The sequence below is a fragment of the Drosophila ficusphila genome, unplaced genomic scaffold (genome assembly GCF_018152265.1).
Source record: "Drosophila ficusphila isolate 14025-0441.05 unplaced genomic scaffold, ASM1815226v1 contig_607, whole genome shotgun sequence".
Classification (NCBI taxonomy): Eukaryota; Metazoa; Arthropoda; class Insecta; order Diptera; family Drosophilidae; genus Drosophila; species Drosophila ficusphila.
Genome location: NW_025064537.1, coordinates 3,042,926 through 3,064,100, shown reverse-complemented (window position 1 = coordinate 3,064,100; position 21,175 = coordinate 3,042,926). Strand labels below are relative to the sequence as shown.

The 21,175-nt window shown below is 39.9% G+C and overlaps 3 protein-coding genes across 5 annotated transcripts; 1 reads left to right on the top strand and 2 right to left on the bottom strand.

Moving 5' to 3' along the window:
• The first annotated feature begins 8,145 nt into the window (after nucleotides 1–8,145).
• On the top strand, nucleotides 8,146–9,871 carry LOC108094362. 2 transcript variants are annotated; one of them, XR_001771544.1, is made up of 4 exons: nucleotides 8,146–9,272; nucleotides 9,333–9,494; nucleotides 9,549–9,742; nucleotides 9,807–9,871. XR_001771544.1 is itself a non-coding variant. In XM_017194902.1 (3 exons), the coding sequence occupies exons 1-3, from the start codon at nucleotides 8,328–8,330 to the stop codon at nucleotides 9,654–9,656; spliced, it is 1,215 nt and encodes a 404-aa protein (XP_017050391.1). In that variant the 5' UTR covers nucleotides 8,146–8,327; the 3' UTR covers nucleotides 9,657–9,869. The 2 variants fall into 2 exon arrangements, 1 of the variants encoding a protein (XP_017050391.1); XM_017194902.1 differs by having other exon boundaries at nucleotides 9,549–9,869.
• Nucleotides 9,872–11,132: 1,261 nt separating this feature from the next.
• LOC108094354 (zinc finger CCCH domain-containing protein 18) lies at nucleotides 11,133–13,511 on the bottom strand. The gene is made up of 2 exons (XM_017194894.2): nucleotides 12,434–13,511; nucleotides 11,133–12,255 (listed from the first exon to the last, which is right to left on the bottom strand). The coding sequence occupies exons 1-2, from the start codon at nucleotides 13,509–13,511 to the stop codon at nucleotides 11,267–11,269; spliced, it is 2,067 nt and encodes a 688-aa protein (XP_017050383.2). The 3' UTR covers nucleotides 11,133–11,266.
• A 7,024-nt stretch (nucleotides 13,512–20,535) lies between these two features.
• LOC108094365 lies at nucleotides 20,536–20,975 on the bottom strand. 2 transcript variants are annotated; one of them, XM_017194906.1, is made up of 2 exons: nucleotides 20,856–20,975; nucleotides 20,536–20,806 (listed from the first exon to the last, which is right to left on the bottom strand). In XM_017194906.1, exon 2 carries the CDS (start codon nucleotides 20,793–20,795, stop codon nucleotides 20,655–20,657), a length of 141 nt encoding a protein of 46 aa, XP_017050395.1. In that variant the 5' UTR covers nucleotides 20,796–20,806; nucleotides 20,856–20,975; the 3' UTR covers nucleotides 20,536–20,654. The 2 variants fall into 2 exon arrangements, with proteins under 2 accessions (XP_017050395.1, XP_017050396.1); XM_017194907.1 differs by having other exon boundaries at nucleotides 20,536–20,800.
• Between the last annotated feature and the right edge of the window lie 200 nt (nucleotides 20,976–21,175).

The window sequence follows — 21,175 nt, the reverse complement described above, 5'->3', positions numbered from 1 at the left end:
TTGCAACATTTTATGCTGATCCCTGTCAGGCAACAAAACACACATAATCTGCAAAAAGGAAAACAACTGAATGGGAGAGAAAAAAGGCGGCAGAGAACTAGGGAAGGATGAACAAACAAAATATTTATGTCTCCAACCCACCTAACTTGCAACACGCTGCCGGGCGATAAACGTGGAGCAGGCCCAAAGGATACGGGATACGGAATACGGGATACGGGATACGGGGTAGAAGGGGTGGCGAATGGGGGCGTGGCAGAGGTCCTGGTGGGTTTTTTGCACCGCCGTATGCAAAGTGCAGGCAACAAACATCAACCAATAATGCAGACGCGATTATGTCCAACCAGGAGCAAAAATAGTTACGGTTACCAGAAGGACAACTCCGGCTCCGAATGTGAAGTTGACGCCAGGAAAGCAGGACACTTGCACACTGGCAGGGAGTCCTGCCCACGGACACACAAATCGCCGGGGGAGATGCACTCACACACAAAGGGCCAAAAAATTAAAAACAAACAAAACACGATGAAAACGACAAATGGCAAGTGGAGGAAAATGGAAGGACCCGACACAAAAAAAGGAGACCTGAGCGGAGCTGCAAAAAAACGAAAGTGTTGCACAATGGGCGTTGCTTCAAGTCCCCAGCACACTCGCACACAAGTCCCCTCACCGACACACACACACACTCGTTCCGGGGGGCGACATTCACCAACACTGTCCTGTGATTTATGTCACTGACGAACACTGCGCAAAAGACTCACTGTGAGAAATATGTGGAACAAGGTGGAATAAACCTCATAGTACTAAAATAAATTTGGATAAAAAGTAACGCTTAAACTTAGATTGAACTTTAGAAATTCTCATATTGCTTAATACGTATTATATAACCTTTCTGCTCTTTTTATCCATATTTATATACAATATTTAGGGAAGGACCCTCTTATTAAAAAGAAAACAAAAAATAAACCAGAAGACAAACGAAAACTTACGATGACGACAGCGACGACGACAACGACAACATCGAGAGTTCAACTCGCCTCTTATGGGCAGAGGGGAGAAGCAGAAAAGGCGGGGATTCAAGTGCAGCAAGGACGAAAAGGACGCGCAGGGAGGATGGACGATGATGCCACTGACGAGCTGGAAGAGAAGAGCCGGAGGCTGGCCACCTAAGCGCAGCCACCTCCTCGCAGGAGGATCCCCCTTCCACAACCCACTGCTCCTTCGAAGGAGGAAGCTCCGCCATTCGTTTGCCGCCGAGTGTCCTGTCTGGGTGTCCTGTGGATGCTTGTGTGTGTGTGTGCACTTTGGATTTCTTTTGTTTCCCCGGCTGCCATTTCGTTCACTCGCTCGACAGCCAGTCAGCGGCGTCAGCGCCAAGTCTTCGCCGCTCTGCTGTTTGTTGTTGTTGTTTGGCCCGCGTCGAAGGACATTTCGCAGGCTCTGTGTGCGAGAGGTCCTTCTAACAGAATTTAATACTTACTGCGCCTCGGCAGGCGAAAGGCTCCCTTTGTTGCCTGCCTGCCTGCATAAAGAAGCGCAAACAGAATTTATGTTGTGACATTTTAAATTGCGCAATTTTTATGAAATCCTTTTGCTGCGCCTCCCCACCAGCACATCCTTGCGAATCCTTACTACGTACAACAACAACAGCAACTTGCGACTGCAACAGAAATTCTCGACCAATTCGATGCGAATTTTTGTGTGCTTCGAAGAGGAGTCGGTCGAGTCCTTGTCCAAGTGCGAGGTCCTGCGCGAAGCCGCTGTCAGCCCTTCGCTTTATTTATTTTTATGTTTAGACTCGACCAGCGTCCGAGCAAACCGAAAATGTCCGAGCCATCGCCCAGCGAGACGACCAGAGAAGCAGAAAGCCCCACCATGATTTACGATGATGATGTGTCCTGGAACGCGCGCATCTCCACCGAAGGACTCTGCCCTCCAACGAAAACGGCACACAACACCCCGGAGGAGCTGCAAGATGTCCTGCCCCCCGCAAGAGCCTCTCATCTGGACTCTGGCTGCGGCAGCTTTACATATTTGGGCACAAGGAATTCAGCCAACTGGACCTCTGGAATTCGCTCGTTGGCTTGGATTTCGATTGCGTTGCTCTGGAGTTTACCAACTTGATGAAAGGGTTTTTCAAGCAACCCAGATTATCAGAATATCTAAAACTAAAGATGAATTTTAAGCAAATAAGTCTTATATATTTGGGTGCTTACTTTGAGTTGATTAAGGTGTAGGTTATCGGCCGGGAATTACATTGATTCTAATTTATTAGAAATTTATACCTGTTTCCAGACTAAAAATGAATAAATCCCTTGGTGTTTACCGTTTTCTATTTCAAACGTATAAAAATTTTGTTCTGTATATGTCATTTTACTTAAATTATGTTGTTAGAATTTGATATAAACGTAAATCACAATTTTCTTAAAAAAATATATATATTTTTTTACGTTCAATAACAACGAACGAATTACAAAACACTTTTTTTCAAAAAAGTTTGCCCAAACCTGTTTAAAAATTCGTAGTTTTCTTCCTTACAATGTTTTTGTTTAATAGTATTACTTAGTTGAATGTGAAGAAGTTTTTTTGATGACAATTTTAACTGTTCAAATATTGCATATTTGTTTTGGTAATACAGTTGACTCGAATTAATAGTATCTGAAAAATATATTCTTCGACAATCAAAATAATAGCATAATAGGTGCAACCTTTTTGAGTTTGTTTTTCGTGCCAATTGATTCCACTTTCAGGGGACAAAATATATTCCTAAATGGGAGGAAAGTGGTGGGACTCGCATAATTGTGATTACTTTTTGCTGTGACATTTTTGGCAAATGCAGCTTTGTTCCTGTTGTGGTTCCCCTGTTTTTTGCACTTGCCGCTGCTGTTAATAAAAATTTACGATTATTGTTTTCACATTTTTCATGTTTGTCAATATTAAAAACATTATTTTTCACGCGAATTGGCGTCAATGGATGGATACGCACATATCGCGATCCCCGTTCGACAGACGAAGGATGTGTCTCCGAAATTTTATTGAAATTCGCTGATGGAATCCGCCCGAAAAAAGGGCGGAAAAACATGAGAAAAACACTCGAATTGCAGTGGAAAATCGCATTCAATCGGTCGCCAACAGCATACAGCACTCATAACTCAGCTTGCTGCGGCGCCAGGACACAACCGACTACCAGGGACACGGACACAGGACGCAGGACACGGGACACGGACATGGACACAAATCCATTGGACGATGGGCATCGACGCTGGCATTCCCATTGTTGCCGCGCTCGAGGATTCGGGACAATTGTCAGGCAATAAATCGATGTGTGTAGGGCTGTAAATTTTTGGCGGATGGCCGATGAAAAAGTGCATATTATGCAATTCGACAATACGCCAAACATGTCGACCTACGCACCACCCGTTCACCCACCCACCATCCAGCCATCCAACCACCTCGCACCACCCACCACCGGAAACGGAAGCGCGCACACAAGTTCTTCTCTTCTCTCTTCTTCATCTTCGGGCTGCAACAGCGCTTTGCATATCAATGAAAATGCATAAATTTTTATTCGCCCTCAATTTCGCCGGCGTTTTTTCCTTCTGCCCGCTGCCTGCTCGGTTGCACTCGTTGCATCCTCACCCATCGCACATCGAACATCGCCCATCGCCTGCTGCCCAATCCCGTCGTCCATCAAGGGGCATAAATCAGTTTGGAGGCAGCGGCCGAAAAAAGAACAAAAAAGATTTAGCAACACGCGTAGCTCCGCTCCGGAAGCCCCTGAAAAAATTGCAGCCCCATCCCCAACGGATCAGTTCTCCGGGCGGCCGCAGTGACGAAACGTAATCCTTGTCGAAAAACTGCACCCAGGCAAAAACACTGAAAATCCATAAAAATGCATCATAATTTCCCGGACTCTCGTGCAACTGGAACTGGATCACCATCGGCATCGGTGGCATCATCATTGTGTGTAGCGTCCAAATGGCCAGCGAAGCTATAGTGGACACCAGATAAAAGGGGCCGTGCCAGCCGAACAACTCGCTGAGCGAACTGTGAAAAAATATCCACTAGGGGTACTCAATCAGGAGCTTAGAAATTTCCGAACATGTGTAATAATATTTAAAAGGTCAAAAGCTTTTTCAAGATATTTTATATGCATTGTTTCTAAAAGTTTTTAAATGATATTTAAAAGAAAAATAAACTACTACCTACAAACGAAGGCCTACAAAAAAACAGCCTGTTAAATATATTTAAAAATTAGTTAAAAGAACAAATTTAGATTTATAGTTTTCAGTTGCTGTGATTGATTTGTTTAGTTACATCCAAATAGGTTATCATAAAAATATGATTAATAATTTGGTAAACTTATAAGTTCCACAATAAAATGATTATAGTACAAAACAATAATTATTATTTAATTCTAAAGAGTGGAACTGGAATTAGGTTGTTCAACAAATTTTATTAATAGAGCCTATTGAATTTTTAAATAAAAACCTTGAGTGACCCTCTTGGGCGTCATTTACATGCAACAAGCCCCACTCTCGCTGCTTTATAAGCCATGTCGCTGGCTGCACTGAATGGGCCCGTCAAAGTCAGCGGCGTGACCAATCGGGAAAAGGGAGCTCGACCTGCTGGGGGGACTTTCCCAAACCCATTCCCCAGCTGCCCACCGCAATGCGTTAATAGATTTGCAGTGCCTCCGCACCTGAGTGGCTCCCCCGGAATACAACCGATTGCATATAATCACAGGATACTCGGTCATTTCGTCGGGCCCTTTGTTGTTCTTTTACTTGGCCAAAGAGCGGCCGTAAATTTTACTTCACTCGGGCAGACACTCCGCCTAACTCCCACAAAGGAAACGGGGAAAGGACAGCGATCCTGTGCACAATTTTGAGTGCATTCGATGCGATACGTTGGCGGCCTGTCCACATGTCATCCTTGCATTTATTTATTGAATTATGACTCCTGAGCCCGCCAAAAGGTAAAAACCGAGAAGAGAAGCAAGGATTGTAAATGAAATACGGGGAGAAATGATGGAGAACCTTTTAAGGTTCGGTCTCATTCGTTGAAGCAATGGGAAAGTGTTACACATTTAAAGTATTTACTCTTATTCGAATTTAGTTGGCTTGCATTGTACAGTTGTTTTCAAAATAATAGGAGTGACCATCACGAATGTGAAAATCGGTGAAAAAAACTATGTCAATACGAATTAAATTTCTTAAATTCATTTTTTTTAACAAATATGACTTGTATTAAAGTAATTAAAACTAAAAAAAGTTACTTCATTAAATACATACTTAAAAAAAAAAAAAAGGGAACAACACCCAATATGGGTTTCTCAAAATAATAGGAGCGTTCAAGCAATTTCTCTCAGAACTTTTGAAAATAATATATAACGATAAAATATGGTTATATTAAGTAATTTAATGTTAAATGTAATTAAAAAAAACTATAATTAGTACTTCGTGGCACCACCTTTATTGGCTATCACTGCCGCACAGCGCCTTGGCATGGAATCCACCAATTTCTGGCATCTTTCGGGACGAATCGAGGTCCAAGAGGCCTTTACAATTTCCCAAAGCTCGGAAACATTAGTTGGATGCCTTTCTGCGACCGCCTTTTTAACGTCTGTCCATAAATTTTCGATCGGATTCAGATCGGGGGACTGGGCGGGCCATTCAAGTACTGCAATCTTATTGTCTGCAAACCACTTCTTAGCCACTTTACTTGTGTGCTTTGGGTCATTGTCTTGCTGGAAGACCCAAACCAGTGGCATTTCTTCGCTAGCATAAGGCAGCATTGTTTCCTGCATTATTTGGACATATCCAGGACCATCCATAATATTTTTAATCCAATATATTGGACCTACGCCATAGTACGAGAAACATGCCCAAATCATTATATTATGTCCGCCATGTTTGATCGTTTTAATGCAATATTTGGCATTAAATTCGGTGTTAGGTGGTCTTCTAACGTACTGTCGAGATCCTTTGCCACCATAAAGGACTATTTTCGACTCATCCGACCACAAGATGTTACGCCACTTTTCAACTGACCAGTTGACATGGCTCTTTGCAAATTTCATTCTTGCGGCTATGTGCTTCTTGGTGTGGAATGGAATTTTCCGTGGACTGTGGGCAGTCAAATTTTGCTTCTTTAAAAGACGACTTATTGTTGGGATACTTGCGTCCAAGTTAAGCTCATCCTTGATTTCTTTGCAGCTTGCAAAAGGATGCTTCTTCGAGTACCTTGCAACACGTGTAGCCAGTTTATCGGCTAGAACTTGGGGTCGGCCGCGGGTTTCCGGCTTGGGTGAAAATTTTAGTGCATTTCGGATCATGGAATCACCGCATCCAATTATTTTTTGTACTTCCTTGTACGTTTTCCCACTTGAAATCAAGTTTTTGATCAAATCACGCCGCTCAGGTGTGCAATGTTTGCCACGACCCATTGCTTTAAATTTTCGATCTTAAACGTTAAAATTGTAGTTGGATATTAATCATTCTATACTTTTAAGCCGTTTTTTTAAGAATAATTACCTTTTTTTGCGCTCTGAACAGATTAAAATGGCACACTCCTATTATTTTGATGAGCGCAAAATGAAGTTTGTTTACGAATTTGGGTAATTCTCAGAAAACGAAGATAGTAAAATGAAAAAATAACGGTACCTCAGAATGTGTATCCATAAACAAATTTGGAAAAAGAAATAAAATTGAAAAAAATGAACGCATAACATTGCTACAGAAGGGACAAGTGCATATGCAAAAGCACTCCTATTATTTTGAAAACAGCTGTATTAAAACCAGTTATTTGTATCGTAATAACATATATTCAATGAATACTGACACAGAATCCGGAGTAATAATCACTTGTATCAAAAAAACCAAGTTCTTTTTAAAATGGAATAACAATTATTTGCAGTTTATCAATAGATGCAGTAAAACTCTTTCCGCTTTTCTTTTCTTTCTTCTCCATATTTAAAATGAAAGAAATTAAAAAAGTGACTGGGTTCGATTCACCATCCTCCATAAAAAATCTGAATTAAAACTTATAAAGGTTTACCGTTTATTACAATTATTTTCATTTGGTTATTGAAGTTTGTCCTCATTATATGTTTTTACATATGTTTTTATTTTAACGAATAATTGATTTTATGCATACTGCAAAGAGGTTACTAGATACTTATTTGACACGTTAGCGGGTTTTTATGAATTTATGAATTTCTTTAAGTGTGAAGTTGCACATTTGCTCCCCTTTACCAGAGGTCCCATCATAATCTTCCACCAGCGGATCTCCATTTGGTCCACGCGTTGTTTGCCTTTCGAGACTGGCAAAACCAACACGGCGAGCAGATGAAAGAACAGCAGCTGGATTCTTGAGATTTTACCCAATTGGCAAATATTTGAGGCGGGCAAACGGCGGCGCTGTCTTTTTAATTGTTTCTAATTTCTAGTGTTGACTCGGCGGTGTTGGAGGTGGTCCCCACCCAAGACATCTGTCCCAGGAAGCCGCTTCTAGGCTGCCGACATCCAGCGCTATCATCTGTTGACACACTCCCACATGTGGAGTGTGGATGTGGATGGAGGGGGTGTGCTCCAGTTTTCCAGAATCAGATCTCGCTGTTGACTCTGGGTGCTGTTAACGCTTCAGGTTTTGAGCGGAGATCAACATTTTAATTAGCCACGAAATTAGGAGCGGAGATTTGGATCTTTAAAGACGCCGCCAGTTAAGAATTTACTGGTTATAAGTCAGAACCTACATACGTGATTTCAAAGTTTGCTTTTCAAATTTGGGGGGCTTAGTTTTCTTTCGGATTTCTTTATAATTAGATGTTGACATTTATAAAAGAGTGGGGTGTTTCATTGTTTGCTACCCACTTCTGTTTGAGATTTCGAAAAATATTTTCTTTCATCTTCCGAACTTTTTTCGTTTGAAATAAATTTCCAGTAAAAAACATTTTATGAACGTTTTCCTTTTTTTATTATTTAACCTTTAAAACTTGCATACTATTAGAAGTTATTTTAAAAAGCGTGGAGTTATTATTATATCACCAACTTTACTTTTTAACTAGCTTCTCGTTCTGGTCATTACATTTAACGTTTAAATCTCTCTGTTAAAAAAACTGACGTTTTGGAATATAAAATCTAGTATGTATATAAAATATATACCTAATTTTGTTTCGAGCGGATTTGCGCTAATTCACACAGCTCTCGTCACGTTTCGATGGCCAGATAAGATCTGTAATCGATTTATTGCCAAGCTCTGCTGGCCATTGTCAAAATCATCAGTTTTATTTCGGTGGTCGAAGTGGTAGCTCCAAAACAAAAAGTACTTTAATGGATAACTCGCGTGTTTTGAGGATCACAAATGTTGTGCTTTTACTCACGGCCTATCAGATGTATTGGTTTGAGAAGAAGGCGCAGAGGTTCCGATTGTCCCTGCCCGGAGTTGTCTATATCTTTGTGCTGGGTGTTATATACGCGGGATGCTTCTCCCAACATTTCGATGGCTCGTCATCGCTTCTGAATGTTCTGAACAATGTGTCACCATTTCTATATGAATTAACCAGGATTCAACTTTATCTGGGAGCAAAGGCCTTTGCGTATGCCGTCTTTTCGTCGGTAAAATCCATCGGTGCAATTAACTCCCTGGTGGAATCTCTACCATCGAGAGATCATGCATTTAAAAAAGATGAGGTCATAGCCTACGTTCTGCTGGGTTCAACTTTTGCCATTCTATTCGTTTTTATGCTATACATTGCGTATGAAATGAAGTTCGAGTTGCCTCCTTTGCAAGATGCAATGATTGGACTGGCTTTATTTCTTCCCCATCTGGTTTTAGCTGGATCTGTGCGACTTTACATAGTTTTGGCCTGGTTAAGTCGCGGACAACTAAAGGAACTCAAAAAAAGTGTGGAGGAAGAGTTAAGAGCGAATCTGGCAACCGAAGAACCGAATACCGCCTCCACTTCATTTACAATCTCTACGAAAAGCTCAAGCTTGGAAAATTTGGAGAGCCTGAAAAGAAAATTAGAGGTTCTGGCAGCCAATTTTCGATACTTTTTCCAGTCACTGCAGCATTCTTTGGTATTCCTGTTTGCCATGAATGGAAATTGCCTACTGGGAGGGATATATTCCTTTACGTATTACTGGAGTACTTGGAACGTAATCTTCGAAGATCGAAAGCGAAGAATCTTCTATGCGGCAAATGCATCCATTTATGCCTGTATTGCAAGTGATTACATCTGCCTGATGTTCGTTATGATTATGATGGAAAGAGAGGTAAAATACAAAATAACATTTAACTATTCACAAATTCAAGCTAATATTAACCATTTCCAGCGGGAAAGTTTCACTAGATTACTAGATATCATGCTCTCCCAGAGGAATTCTTTGTCAAAGAAATTGCGACCCCTGGCCAAAGATATAAAGTCCGTTCTCAAAAGAGCTTTTTATTTAAAATTTGACTCGTTCATTCCGTTTAATATCAGTTACGTCAGTGTGGTGAGTTTTGCTAACCAAAATAAGTGTTTTTAAATCATTTAGCATAATTTACAGATGGTGTTCGTCCAACTGCTGATAATTGCGCTGTTCGTCATTTCCCATTATCTGAATGACGAAATTGTGTTGCTGAAAGAAGAGTTAAGCAGCAAATCCGATGAGTAACTTAGAGAATATTTACATGGTCTCGTTTGCAACCAGTGATGTACTCTAAACATTTCCCGAATCCGTCCTTCTGCCTTTCCCCTTTGGTAACAACTTCATATTAATGACCATCATATGCAAACTTAATCCATAAATTTATCCGTTTGCCAGAGCCAAACAGGACGAAGCAACAAATCACGATTAAGTTGCTAATAAAATGGTTCCCCAATCAAAGTAAAATGTGTTGGTTTTCACTAGAGATGAACCAACTTTTGGAAAAACCAGTTTCCAAGTTGGTCAACACAAAACTGATTTTAACATTTTATTACGTTGTTACATTTTATTACGATATACGTTTACAGTAAATATTTGATATTTTTGTTTTAAAACTATATAAACTTTTTCTACTCTTTAGAGCACAAACATTTTTTAACACTCCTTTAAACAAATGGATACTACATTTTTTAACTGGCCAATTTTCTTTCATGTTTTTAAAATTAATTGATATCAGCAAGTAATCACAAGCTTAAAATTAAAATTAAATATACGTTTAAGCCTCCTTTAGTTAGGGTTATTTTTTAAGGAACTAGAATATATGTATTTCTTAAAACCATCTCTAACATTTTCTGGACTAGTCTTTGAATCATTTTGCTTGCGGTTGTTTTTACAAACTTTACGCCCAAGCAAGATCTTCCACTGTGGAATAACAACACGCAGAACGGCGGCAAATGAACATAATTCGTGTTAGGAAATCTACATAATATTTACTGTGATGCCAACACCCGCCCATCCAGCCCATCCAACCCATCTAACCCGAGAATCCCAGCCAGCCCACTCACATCCTGGGCGGTTCACAGGCCATGGCCACGCATGCAACTCTGTGGAGATGCTGATGAGCAGATAAATTCATTAGGCAAACCCATGTAATTGTTCCACCAGGGCGACGACGAAGCCGGTTCAAAAGGGGGTAAGGAGGTGGGTAAGGGGAGGGGATTGGGGGCAGGATGTGGCGGACATTTGGCTCAGCTGGCAGAGCAGGCGGCGAAGGCAAGCCAGACGACCGCAGATCTTAAGTTTTCCCCCGGAGGACGGAGTTGGGAGTCACGTAGTCGGAGTTGCCGGGCGAAGCGTTACTAAATACAAATTAAACAAATCCATAAATAATGTTTAATAATATTAACAAGGATATTAGCAGGGACTACGCATACACACCCACACACACATTCACCCACTTGGGAGCAGCAGATGCATCCAGACTCCAACTGCATTCCGTTGGGCGTGGTCGTCGTGGTTTATGGACACGTCGCCTCTGCCACCTGGCTGTTTGCCTGCTCCCCAGATCGGAACATGGGTGTTTACACGGCCTGAATTTATCAATCCCACTTGGCTTATGGGCCTTTAGCTTTTGATTAGAGCAACGTTGAAACCTTTGTTTGCTCAGAATTATGTTCGATTGCAGTATTGTTAGACTTTTTAAATCATAACAGCCTTAAGTTGTTTGACTTCCAATTAGTAATACTAATTAAATTTACTTTAAATGGGTTGTTACAAGATAAGAAAATGAGAAGTTAAAAAAAATTAATTATTATAAGGAGAAGTAACATGTTATATAATTACGTTCCAAACTCATATTATTTGCCTTTGAGATCCTTGAGGTACTTTTCCTTTCTGGCAATTTGTTTCTCCACGCGCAGAAGTTCCATTAGCAAATATTCCTGGCGAGATTGTTTCTTCTGAACACTGTATGAACTTTCTGGCTTGTTAGGTTTCCTTGGGGCATTCGGATTCACTTTTGGGGGATTCCTGGCTGGAGTTCTCATCGACGACTTTGAGGAAGGTCGTGTGTCCGTTTGTTTTCGATTTGCAGATTTGGAAGAGGATGGTGTTTCAAGACATTTCGATGAGGGCGTTGATGTTCTTCCAATATTTCTTGATGTCGTTTTAGCCGGGGTTCTCGATGAGAATTTACTTGTATTTCCAGTTTTCCTATAGCTGGCATCAGATTCCGAGGAGGAGGAGGAGTATTCGTCGGAGCTTTCCGTGCTGGATTGATAGCTGGATGAGTCGTAGGAGTCACTAGAGCTTGAAGAACTTGGGCTGAAACGAGCTCGCTTTGGTTCTGGTTGCCTGATGATTGAGACAAGCCTTTCAGGACTGCGAGATGGAGTTCGGGGTCCGCGATTCCTGGTGGCGCAATGCCATGGAGGACTTGGTGAATGGTGACGTTTGGCGTAGGGTTTGCGGATCGAACAAGGAGAGGCCCTTCTTTCCCGGATATGCGAACGACTACGATTGTAGCTCCTGGGTGGTGAATCCTCAATGGAACTGTTACTCAACGGCGACTCCTGCGGCGTTGTGGAATGCGAGTTGCTGTCCAGTCGTCTTTTCCACGTTATCGGTCTTGGTTCCTGATAGTTATATAACAGCTCTTCGAATGTTGGGGTTGGCAGCAGAGGAACGCGCTCCTTAACCTCCGGCTGTTCTTGCACGTAATAGGGATCGACGTCCATGTCGTTCAGGCCATGCGGTGAAGGCAAAGGACTTCTTGGCTGCCAAGATATGTTACTTGTTACAGGCATTTTGTAGCCGTCCGCAAAGGGCTCGAAGACCCCTGGCCAAACTTCATTGATTGTTGAGGAGAACAAAAACATTGGATTAGTTATCTGGTTAAAATAAGTTTTAAAATACTAATGTATATATATATATATAACATATGTTGTAAATAACTATGGGTATTAGCTTTTTACAAAAAACTTTCAAAGTAAAGTTGGTTTATTCTGATGACTCAGAAAACTCACCTGGGGGAATCGGTGCAGTAGCCACTGGCAGGACCTTCTTTTCGAACATCACATAGTTACCCTTGTCGGAGGGCTCGGGATGACGGAACCGACATTTGCTTCCATAAAAACAGGTTTTACGGATGTGATAACGACAGATCGGCATACCACTTTTCTCTTCTAGTGGCAGATTAATTGGAACATCCTCTTCATCACAAAATACTTCCCCATCTTCTAGATCTGACACCTTTTCGGCAGCTACAATTGGACCAATTTGAGCCTCGGAAGTGGTATCCTCGGATAACTCCCCGGACTCCAGAAGATTATCTTCGTCTTCCTCTACCGTGTTATTATCGGTGTTTTCCTCCAATTTTGTCAAATTATTTGGCATATCATTATGCTCGCCAAGTACTTTACCATCCTTGAGTTTTACAGCAGATCTAATGTGGTTTTGTGTCAATCTAACTTCATCTTTCTGCAGCACAAATTTATCATTTCCAATAGAATCTTGAGAGTTACTTTTGATATATTGTGTGGTTTGAACTTGAGTTGCTACCTTACTGATCTCAGGTTCTAAATTATCAATTGGGGTAGTATCGGCTTCCTTGTCCAGATTCTCACCGGCCTCCAAATTAGATTGAATCACATTTGATCGTTGTTCCCAACTGATATCCTCTGATAACCTACTAAAATTTAGTGGATTGCTGATTTCGTATTCCACCAATGGTTTCTTACTGGTTGTTGTGAACTCTTTATGATTCTTTTTCGAAGATGTTATACTTGTATGATCAGATACGCCTAAAAGATAGTGCGCTTCTAAAGTGGTGTCTTCGGAAATGTTACTTAAATCGTACTCCACCAATGGCTTCACCTGTTTTTTCAGAGTATTTTTGGAAATAATGCCTTGATTCAGGTCTAAACCCCCGTGATCAGATAGAACTTCGTCCTGATGGTGTTCCAACGTGATATCGTTCGGTACCTTTGAGTCCTTATCTTCTTCTTCTAATATTTTCCCTGACGGATATGAGTCCCTGTTTTTAAACGGAATTGCATTTTCAAATTCCTTAATTTCGTCGGAGTTAGTTTTAGTATTTTTCATTTCGTTTTGATAACTAACTCCGTTTGAAGAACCAATTGTTTCTTGGCAATTCTGACTTCTTATTAGAGACTCATCTGCTGAAAACATAGAAATTTCTTCTTCTGGGTTCCGTAAAGTGGAGCAAAATACTTCATTAGGATCGGTTTCGCTTTCTAAGGTAGTATCCTTATCTTCTGATTCGGAAGTATCGCATTTTTTAATTAAATCTTCATTAGAAAGTGTTGTTTTTATCGTGGTCTTCTTTGCATTTTCATTCTTAATGGAAAGAGTGCAATCTGTTTTTCTAGAACTCCCTTTACCTACAAAACACAAAATGTGTTTATTTAAAAGATATTAGGTTGACAATTTTGCCATTAAATAAATTAAAGCTTACCGAGTTCCGTCAAGCTATTAAAACTCGTTTGGGGCGAAGAATGTAGTAAGACTTCCGTTGGCACACTGCTCAAAATGTTCTAGTTTAGTTATTAAAAGATTAAACAAAGACAAAGGTATACAAACCCCATGTGTTTTTTGACTGGTTCATTAAAGGATCACTGCAGGTGTCGCTATCTTTAAATAAGTGTGTTAAAACAGTCAAATGCGTTTTCTATATCTTTAACTTCTTACCTATAAAGATTTTACTTGCTTTTTCCTCGGATGTCGAAAAGTTGTTACTGGAATTGTTTTTATTATTTGTTTTGGGAAAATCCGCATCTTCCCCCATCTTTGATTTACGGAAAGTATTGTTGAGTTGAATGGGTTTATAATTTAATAAATAAATGGTTTCAATAATAAAAAAATAGATTCAATTTGTAAATGCATGCAAACTCTCGACTGTCATGTGCTTATTTTCTTTGAATGCATATGTATGTATGTATGTGTTTTTTCCAAAGAAAAATCAAGATATTAATTTTCAAATTAGGTTCGAAATAAGTATCTTACCTTCCAAATATATTCGAGCAATTCCAATCTTGTGTTTACAGCCTTTTAAAGTTAAACTTCTCTGATTCCTGAATAACACGCTTAATTTAACAATGAACTAGGCACAACTCTTGATATTGACAAAAACACATTTTTATTTGTTATCGAAGCTCGATGACACACAGGGTTGTCACTCTTACAGAATAGAACTGCACGTAATAAAAGCGTTTAAAAGGTCATACTGAAAATGCATATCGTTAAGTCGACCAACACATAGGTACATATGTATGTAGTTTAAACTTTAAAGTAAATTCATTAAAAGATGAGTTTTTATAGTTCGTTAAAAACTGCAATATAACTTTGCAGTTTTATGTGAAGACATTGTTTTACTTATATGTAACTGGAAGATCATCGAAGTCACTAACAATAACATCGCTGTTTTTCAATAAATTTCCGAGCCGTAGTAATTTTTAACATATGTCTGGCAGTCAAAATATTTTCAGTCTATTCGATTCTTTTAACTTTCACATTCAGATTATTATTTTTTTTTTTTTTTTTTGAATAATTTATAATTACGTATTAAAAATAGATAGACATAAAAGTTCGCCGATGGAAAATGGTTGGATAAATCTGTTCAAGACAAATGCTATCAGCATGCAAATGATGTCAAATCAAATGTACTTCCCTTAAAATGAAATAATAGAGACCATCCTTTGTACATTTAAATGAGAATCGAAGTGCAGGTTGGCCGGGATAAAAATTAGACACAGACAATTCCCTCAGCCCCTGGTCAAAACGCTTGGAGCAACAGCATCAATTTCCACAAAATTGCGCCACTAAATTACCATAACGCTTGGCCGACCTGCTACAAAACCACCCAAAAACCACCCAGCCCACTAGAAGTCCCCCAAAACTAACGGAAACGTATTAGGGCAACTCGAGAATCCAAACAAAAAGGCGACAAGTTGAGAGACGAGAAGCAGACGAATCCAAATCGAGAGACAAACGCCGTTGCCGCAAACAAAGAAAGCAGCGCGAAAAACGCAAACATCAGCGCAATGCGGCAATGGAGTTACCTGGTGGCCCAAAAGGGGGAGGGAGGTTGAAGGGAGGAGGGGGAAGGGGGAGGGGATGTCCCACAGGACTTGTAAATAGCAACATGGCAAACAAGTTAAAAAGTTTTCCTCTTGTTCTTTGGCATTTCTTTATGCCCGGGTCGCGGCCCAAACATAATCGTTTCTCATTTCACTGCTGGAGGAGGTGCCCCCCAGACGCCACTCCTGTCCGCCCCAAAAGTACACTGCGAAAAATACAAACAATGTTTGCAATTGAAATGAAATGTGCAGAGCATTCACTACAGCCCAGATCGAAACCATATCTTTATTTTAATTTATTATTTATTTATTTATTTTATTATTTTTTCTTTGTAAATATGTACATTTTTTGCTAAATTTTATTTGTGTTGAAATAATGAGCTTTAAATTAATTTTTATATTTTTCCTACATTTATGCCAGCTGTTAAACAGATACAAAGGAGATAATGTATAAAAATAATTACGGTAAAATATTTTATACCTTTTCTTGGTTATTTCCCTAAGTGCACTCATTGCCTCCTGGTTACCTCCGCTCACCTTTTCCTCAGCCCGGTCCGCAATTTAGTTTTGAGCGTAATTTCTTTTAATAGCGCCCGCCAACAGATAAAATTCCGCTGAAGTAGAACCCCGATCCCCAGGAAGATGTCTCGTCCTGACACTGACATTGTTGTCTTCTCGCGCCCAGTGCCACGCCCCCACTCCCAACTCATTGGCGGGTCAAAGGGGCGGCCTCTCCGCTGGCGGATATCGCAAGTAAATTGCTTAATTTTGGCCATGTCTCGAGGTCTGGGGTTAGGCGTCTCTTCGGTTTGTTTTATTGGAGGTAAGGACATTTTGGAGGGGGGAAGGACCTCCCCTAAGGCCGCTCAGGTTGACGTTTTCTGGGCCATGACGATTTCATTTGCATTTTATGATAATTGAACTTCATAAATATGTCACGGCAGCATCTTAAAAGTGCCAGAGGTAAGCACACACACACACACAAACACCCACACACACAGCGAAACAAAACATCCGGTTCCTTTTCCGGCGAAAGTCCTCTTCATTCCGGGTGCCATTTGCTTCATAATTATTTTGAAGTGTCGCCGTTAATTTGAAATACTTATGGTCGTGTGGGGCTGGACCGTAAACTGCCACACAAAAGTGGATAACGACGGTTGCAATTTAAATATGTTAAATACATTTTATGTAGAGGGTACGACAGGATCGTTAAGATGTTGATACTTAGTGGTAGCGGTGGTTTCGGAGGAGGAGAATTTTTACTAGGTGGATTCAGGTTGAAGTAGAGATTATAGTTAGCAAAACTAAACAGTAGACATGAGAGACATTGTGATTCATTATTAAATTCATTCGCAGAATATAATTAAAAGGAAAAGCTTATCAATAATATATATCTATACTAATATAATATTATAAAGAGGTATTGTAGTTTGTTTGTAACGAATAGGCTCCGGAACAACTGGTCCGATTTAAAATATTCTTTCACCGATAGAAAGCTACATTATTTTCGAAAAGTTGTGTAGTTATTGCACGCAGTATATAAGTCGGAACGAGCCGGATCGGCCGACTATATCGGATAGCTCCCATACAAGAGGTCAAAAAAATAAAGGAAAAAAATTATTACGCCGTTGTTTTTCATCGAATTGACTTAATTTCTTCCAGATGGCGTTTTCTAAATACTATTGAATTTTGGATTAAATTTGATCAAAATCGGATAACTCTATCATTTAGCTGCCATAGGAAAGATAAAAAAATATATATAGAAATAATGGCAAAATAATCATAACGTTGTTGTTTTTTATTCCACGAGCATGATTTTTACAACATCGACTTTATGAACTACCCTTTAACCGAGAAATAAAAATTCATAAAAATCGATATTTGCTATATTACTATATTTACTATATCATATAGCTGCCATATGAACAATAGTCGAAAATATGGAAAATTAATAGAAAAGTCGTCATAGCTTCGATGTTGTTAGTCTTTATGTATTTTGTTCGACATGTTTGATGACTGCAAGGGTATATAAGCTTCGGCTTGCCGAAGCTAGCTTCCTTTCTTGTTTTAACTCAATTTTTGTGGTTTTCATTTATCATTTCTAAGTGAACTAAGTTTTTTCACATATTATGCAGTGTTCTCTGCTCAGTTAATTTCATGTGGCATTCATTTTTATTTTTTTGGTAAGTTGAACTGAGAAAATTATGCAGATCATGCATTTGAGGATAAATTCACCACTCTGTCCGTAGTCCAAAATGCTTAGAGGACGAAGTGCAAACATTGGCCGCCGCACAAGACATCCAAGCCAGCAACAAGTGTATTCACAAAACTTAAGCGATGAAAGACAAAATACATATATAAGGAGAATGAGCACATGAAGATCATTGGCATCAAAGTCAAACTGGAAAAGTGTTAAATCACCATCTCTCTATACTTTCATATATTTGAAAAATTTTGCAAAATAATAGTCAATGTTGTTAAATTGTGTTGACCAGCGAAGCGGTCACAGGAGTCTGGTCATTATTAGAACTCTAAGAAGCGAAACACTATGTTTGTAAAATTTATATCTATTTTGCTGTAACAAAATCAGGCGGCGCTGGACGAGTAATCGTTTCAACTACCCAGTCGGTTAATACATACATATTAAAAAGCCAGAAAACCGATTAAAAGTAAAAGGAGGATCAGCTGACCACAATGCCGCCCACAACCAGAACCCAAAAGAGGATCAGGGATAGAGAGCTCCAGGCCAAGTCGACTTGCGGAAAGAAGTGTGTGGTGCTGGTCCCACGCCTGACCCAACGGGAAATCCTTTCCGCTTGCAATCCCCAATCCGTAAGTGGCTTGCCTCCGGAAGCAGGCGAAAACCACGCTGACTCGGAGGCCAGGCACTGATCCAGCGCTTTAACAGCCGTCTTGTTTACTGGTTATTAAGGATCAAGCGGACGAACTGGCCCAGTAGCGTTGTCAGGACTTGTTACCCCAGGAATTGCAATCAGTCGGTGTACCTAGTTATTTATTTATTTTATTATACTGAGCATACATCAAAAGGAATTAACGATGGAGAAGGGGACATACATGTAATACTTTCAATTATACAGAACATTCAAACTGCAACAAAAAATACAATTCATATTATTGCGTACATAAAAAGCGGAATGGATCATGCTTCTCAAAACTTGATCGACAAATATACATAAATAGGTTATCATTATTTCGAAATAAATAAATAAATAAATATTTCGAAGGGTAGCTTACATATGTTGACTTAATATTATTGAAGGAGTATTTTGTTAATCAGACCGGGGCAGAATAATATTATATATCAATTTAGAATCCGTCACTGGGCCACATATAATAAATAAAATATATTATATAATATTATAATATTCATTCATTCAAGTTTTAAATTCAAGTACTTATAGACAAATAAAGACGCTCCAATTAACCCACATTTGATCGTTAAAATTTCCTTGTTAACAGACACATCACGAAACATCCTTAGATTCCCTTCAATAAGTCTTCCCCATCCAAAAACCAACTCGCTCGCTGAGATTCCTGCTCAATAACTCACCTAGTCAGCAACTTAACTTATTCACCCTTTCGGGGCTCAAAGAAAAAATGAGCATTTAACGCCTCATTAGAATCAGGACGTCAAGGCATCCAACAAGCCGGCGACGACGCAACCATCTCGGGGCTGGGACCTCGACTACACAACAGGACTACACAACAGGACGGGGGCAATGAATAAACTCCGGCATAAACAGGATGTATGGCCGCAAAATCCCAGCAGCGCCTTGCAGCAGCGGCAATGAATATTAATGAGATGTCATCAGTCTTTCGTCAAATTAAAACGCACAGCGCCAGCGGCCCAGAACGGTGAGCCAGGATACACTTCGCAATGGAGATGGAGACTGAGTCCCGAGTCCTGAGTCCTGAGTCCTGAGTCCTGAGTCGTGAGCCCTGAGTCCTGACAGGAGCAGACACATCTTCTCGGGCGTTGTGTGCGCACATCCTGCGGTAACTTTTCTAATTGTTGCCAGCACAACGCGAATAAATCAGCAGCCGGCAGCGGGCAACTACAACTAGCTGAGCTGAGGTCCTTGAGGAATTTCGGCAATTTGTTTTCCACTAGTTGAGCCGAGTGCTCCGCAAAGGGGTGGCTATGTGGATATATGGATAGGTAAGTCGGCAGTTAACCCTTTTGGGCAATGCGTCGTCGGCAGTCAACGTCACCTTCATCGTCACACGTCAGCGCACTATCATCGGCTTGTTTACACGCATAATTATGTGTGCCGGATTCCGGGAAATCCTTCAGCCCCGCCCCCAAAGTACCCACCCACCCCTTGCTCCTCTCCTCCCACCCTCGTCCCGTTATCCTTGCGGCTTTTGGGGGCTGCCACAGCAGACGATTTAATGCCTCGTGACAGATTTCTCACTTGAACTTAAGATGACGGCCAGCGTCACAATTTGATGCTGATAATATGCTAATGAGGTTTGTTTATTTGATTTATATTCCCCTTGTCACGGCGGCAGGAATGAAGGTGTCGAAGCCGCTGGGCAAACAGGAGGTCAGGTCCTCCAGTCCTTGGAGCTCACTCGAATCACAGTCAAGTGGAAGTTAATCGCCTGTCGGAGGGAGATTCCTCAGCTCAATTGTATAATTTCGCTGAATTGATAGCGGTAAGTGATCCTTGGTGCTACTTGTTATGCAATCGAAAGTTGAGTTAAGGAATTGGCGGTATTGTTTGCTTAATAGTCGACTAATGGTGTTATAAAAATAATTTATTTAAACAGAACAAAGATATTTTAGATCCTAAAAACCAAAACTTATTTGTGATCAAAACACACAAAACTTGTTCATATATATTTAATATTATATATAGTACTTCTAGTATATTTTTTTTTTTAGTAATAAAATATGTACCACCTCAGTTTTGTTTATATCAATATATTTAAAACACGTTAACGATTGTTTTAATTGCTAGCACTTCAAATATACATACATATGTATTAATTAAAACACTGTTAAATAAGTTAAAATTTTGGGATCCTATTTATTAATAGTCCGCATAACTTATTCTTATTGTAATTATTATCCAAGTAGCTTTTAAGAGGAAAACAACTACTCAAGTTGTCGCATTTAAGATAACTAGGAAGCTATTTTCCTTACGAAGATCGGAATAAATCGGATGAGGGCACAGGTGACTACGAAGACCACCAAATTGGCACGGACCTCCTCCTTGGATCGATCCTCGATTCTTGTCGGCTCAATGGACAGTGTGCGAAACATGTTGACTGCAACTGTGCAAATACTTATTGTTTCTGGCTTTAAAGGTTAAAACATACTTACATAGGGAAAATAATTTGGAACTTATGGGCTCTCTGGAGAAATAACTTGGAAAAACGCCTGCAACGATTTGGGAAAAGATTCAGGAACGAAATCAGTTTAATGACAAGCCTACCGAACTTTGACAACTAAACCAGAGGTATCATGATATTTTGTTAAGTTATATATTATTTGGCTGTTATATATATTTTATCATTGCTCTTAAATAATTTTGGTTTTATTGGGACTTTATTTCACAAAAATAATATACATCAATTCATTAAAAGAACTTCCAAAAGTAAGTATAAATTAAAAAGAAAGAAAAAAATATCAAAACCTATTTT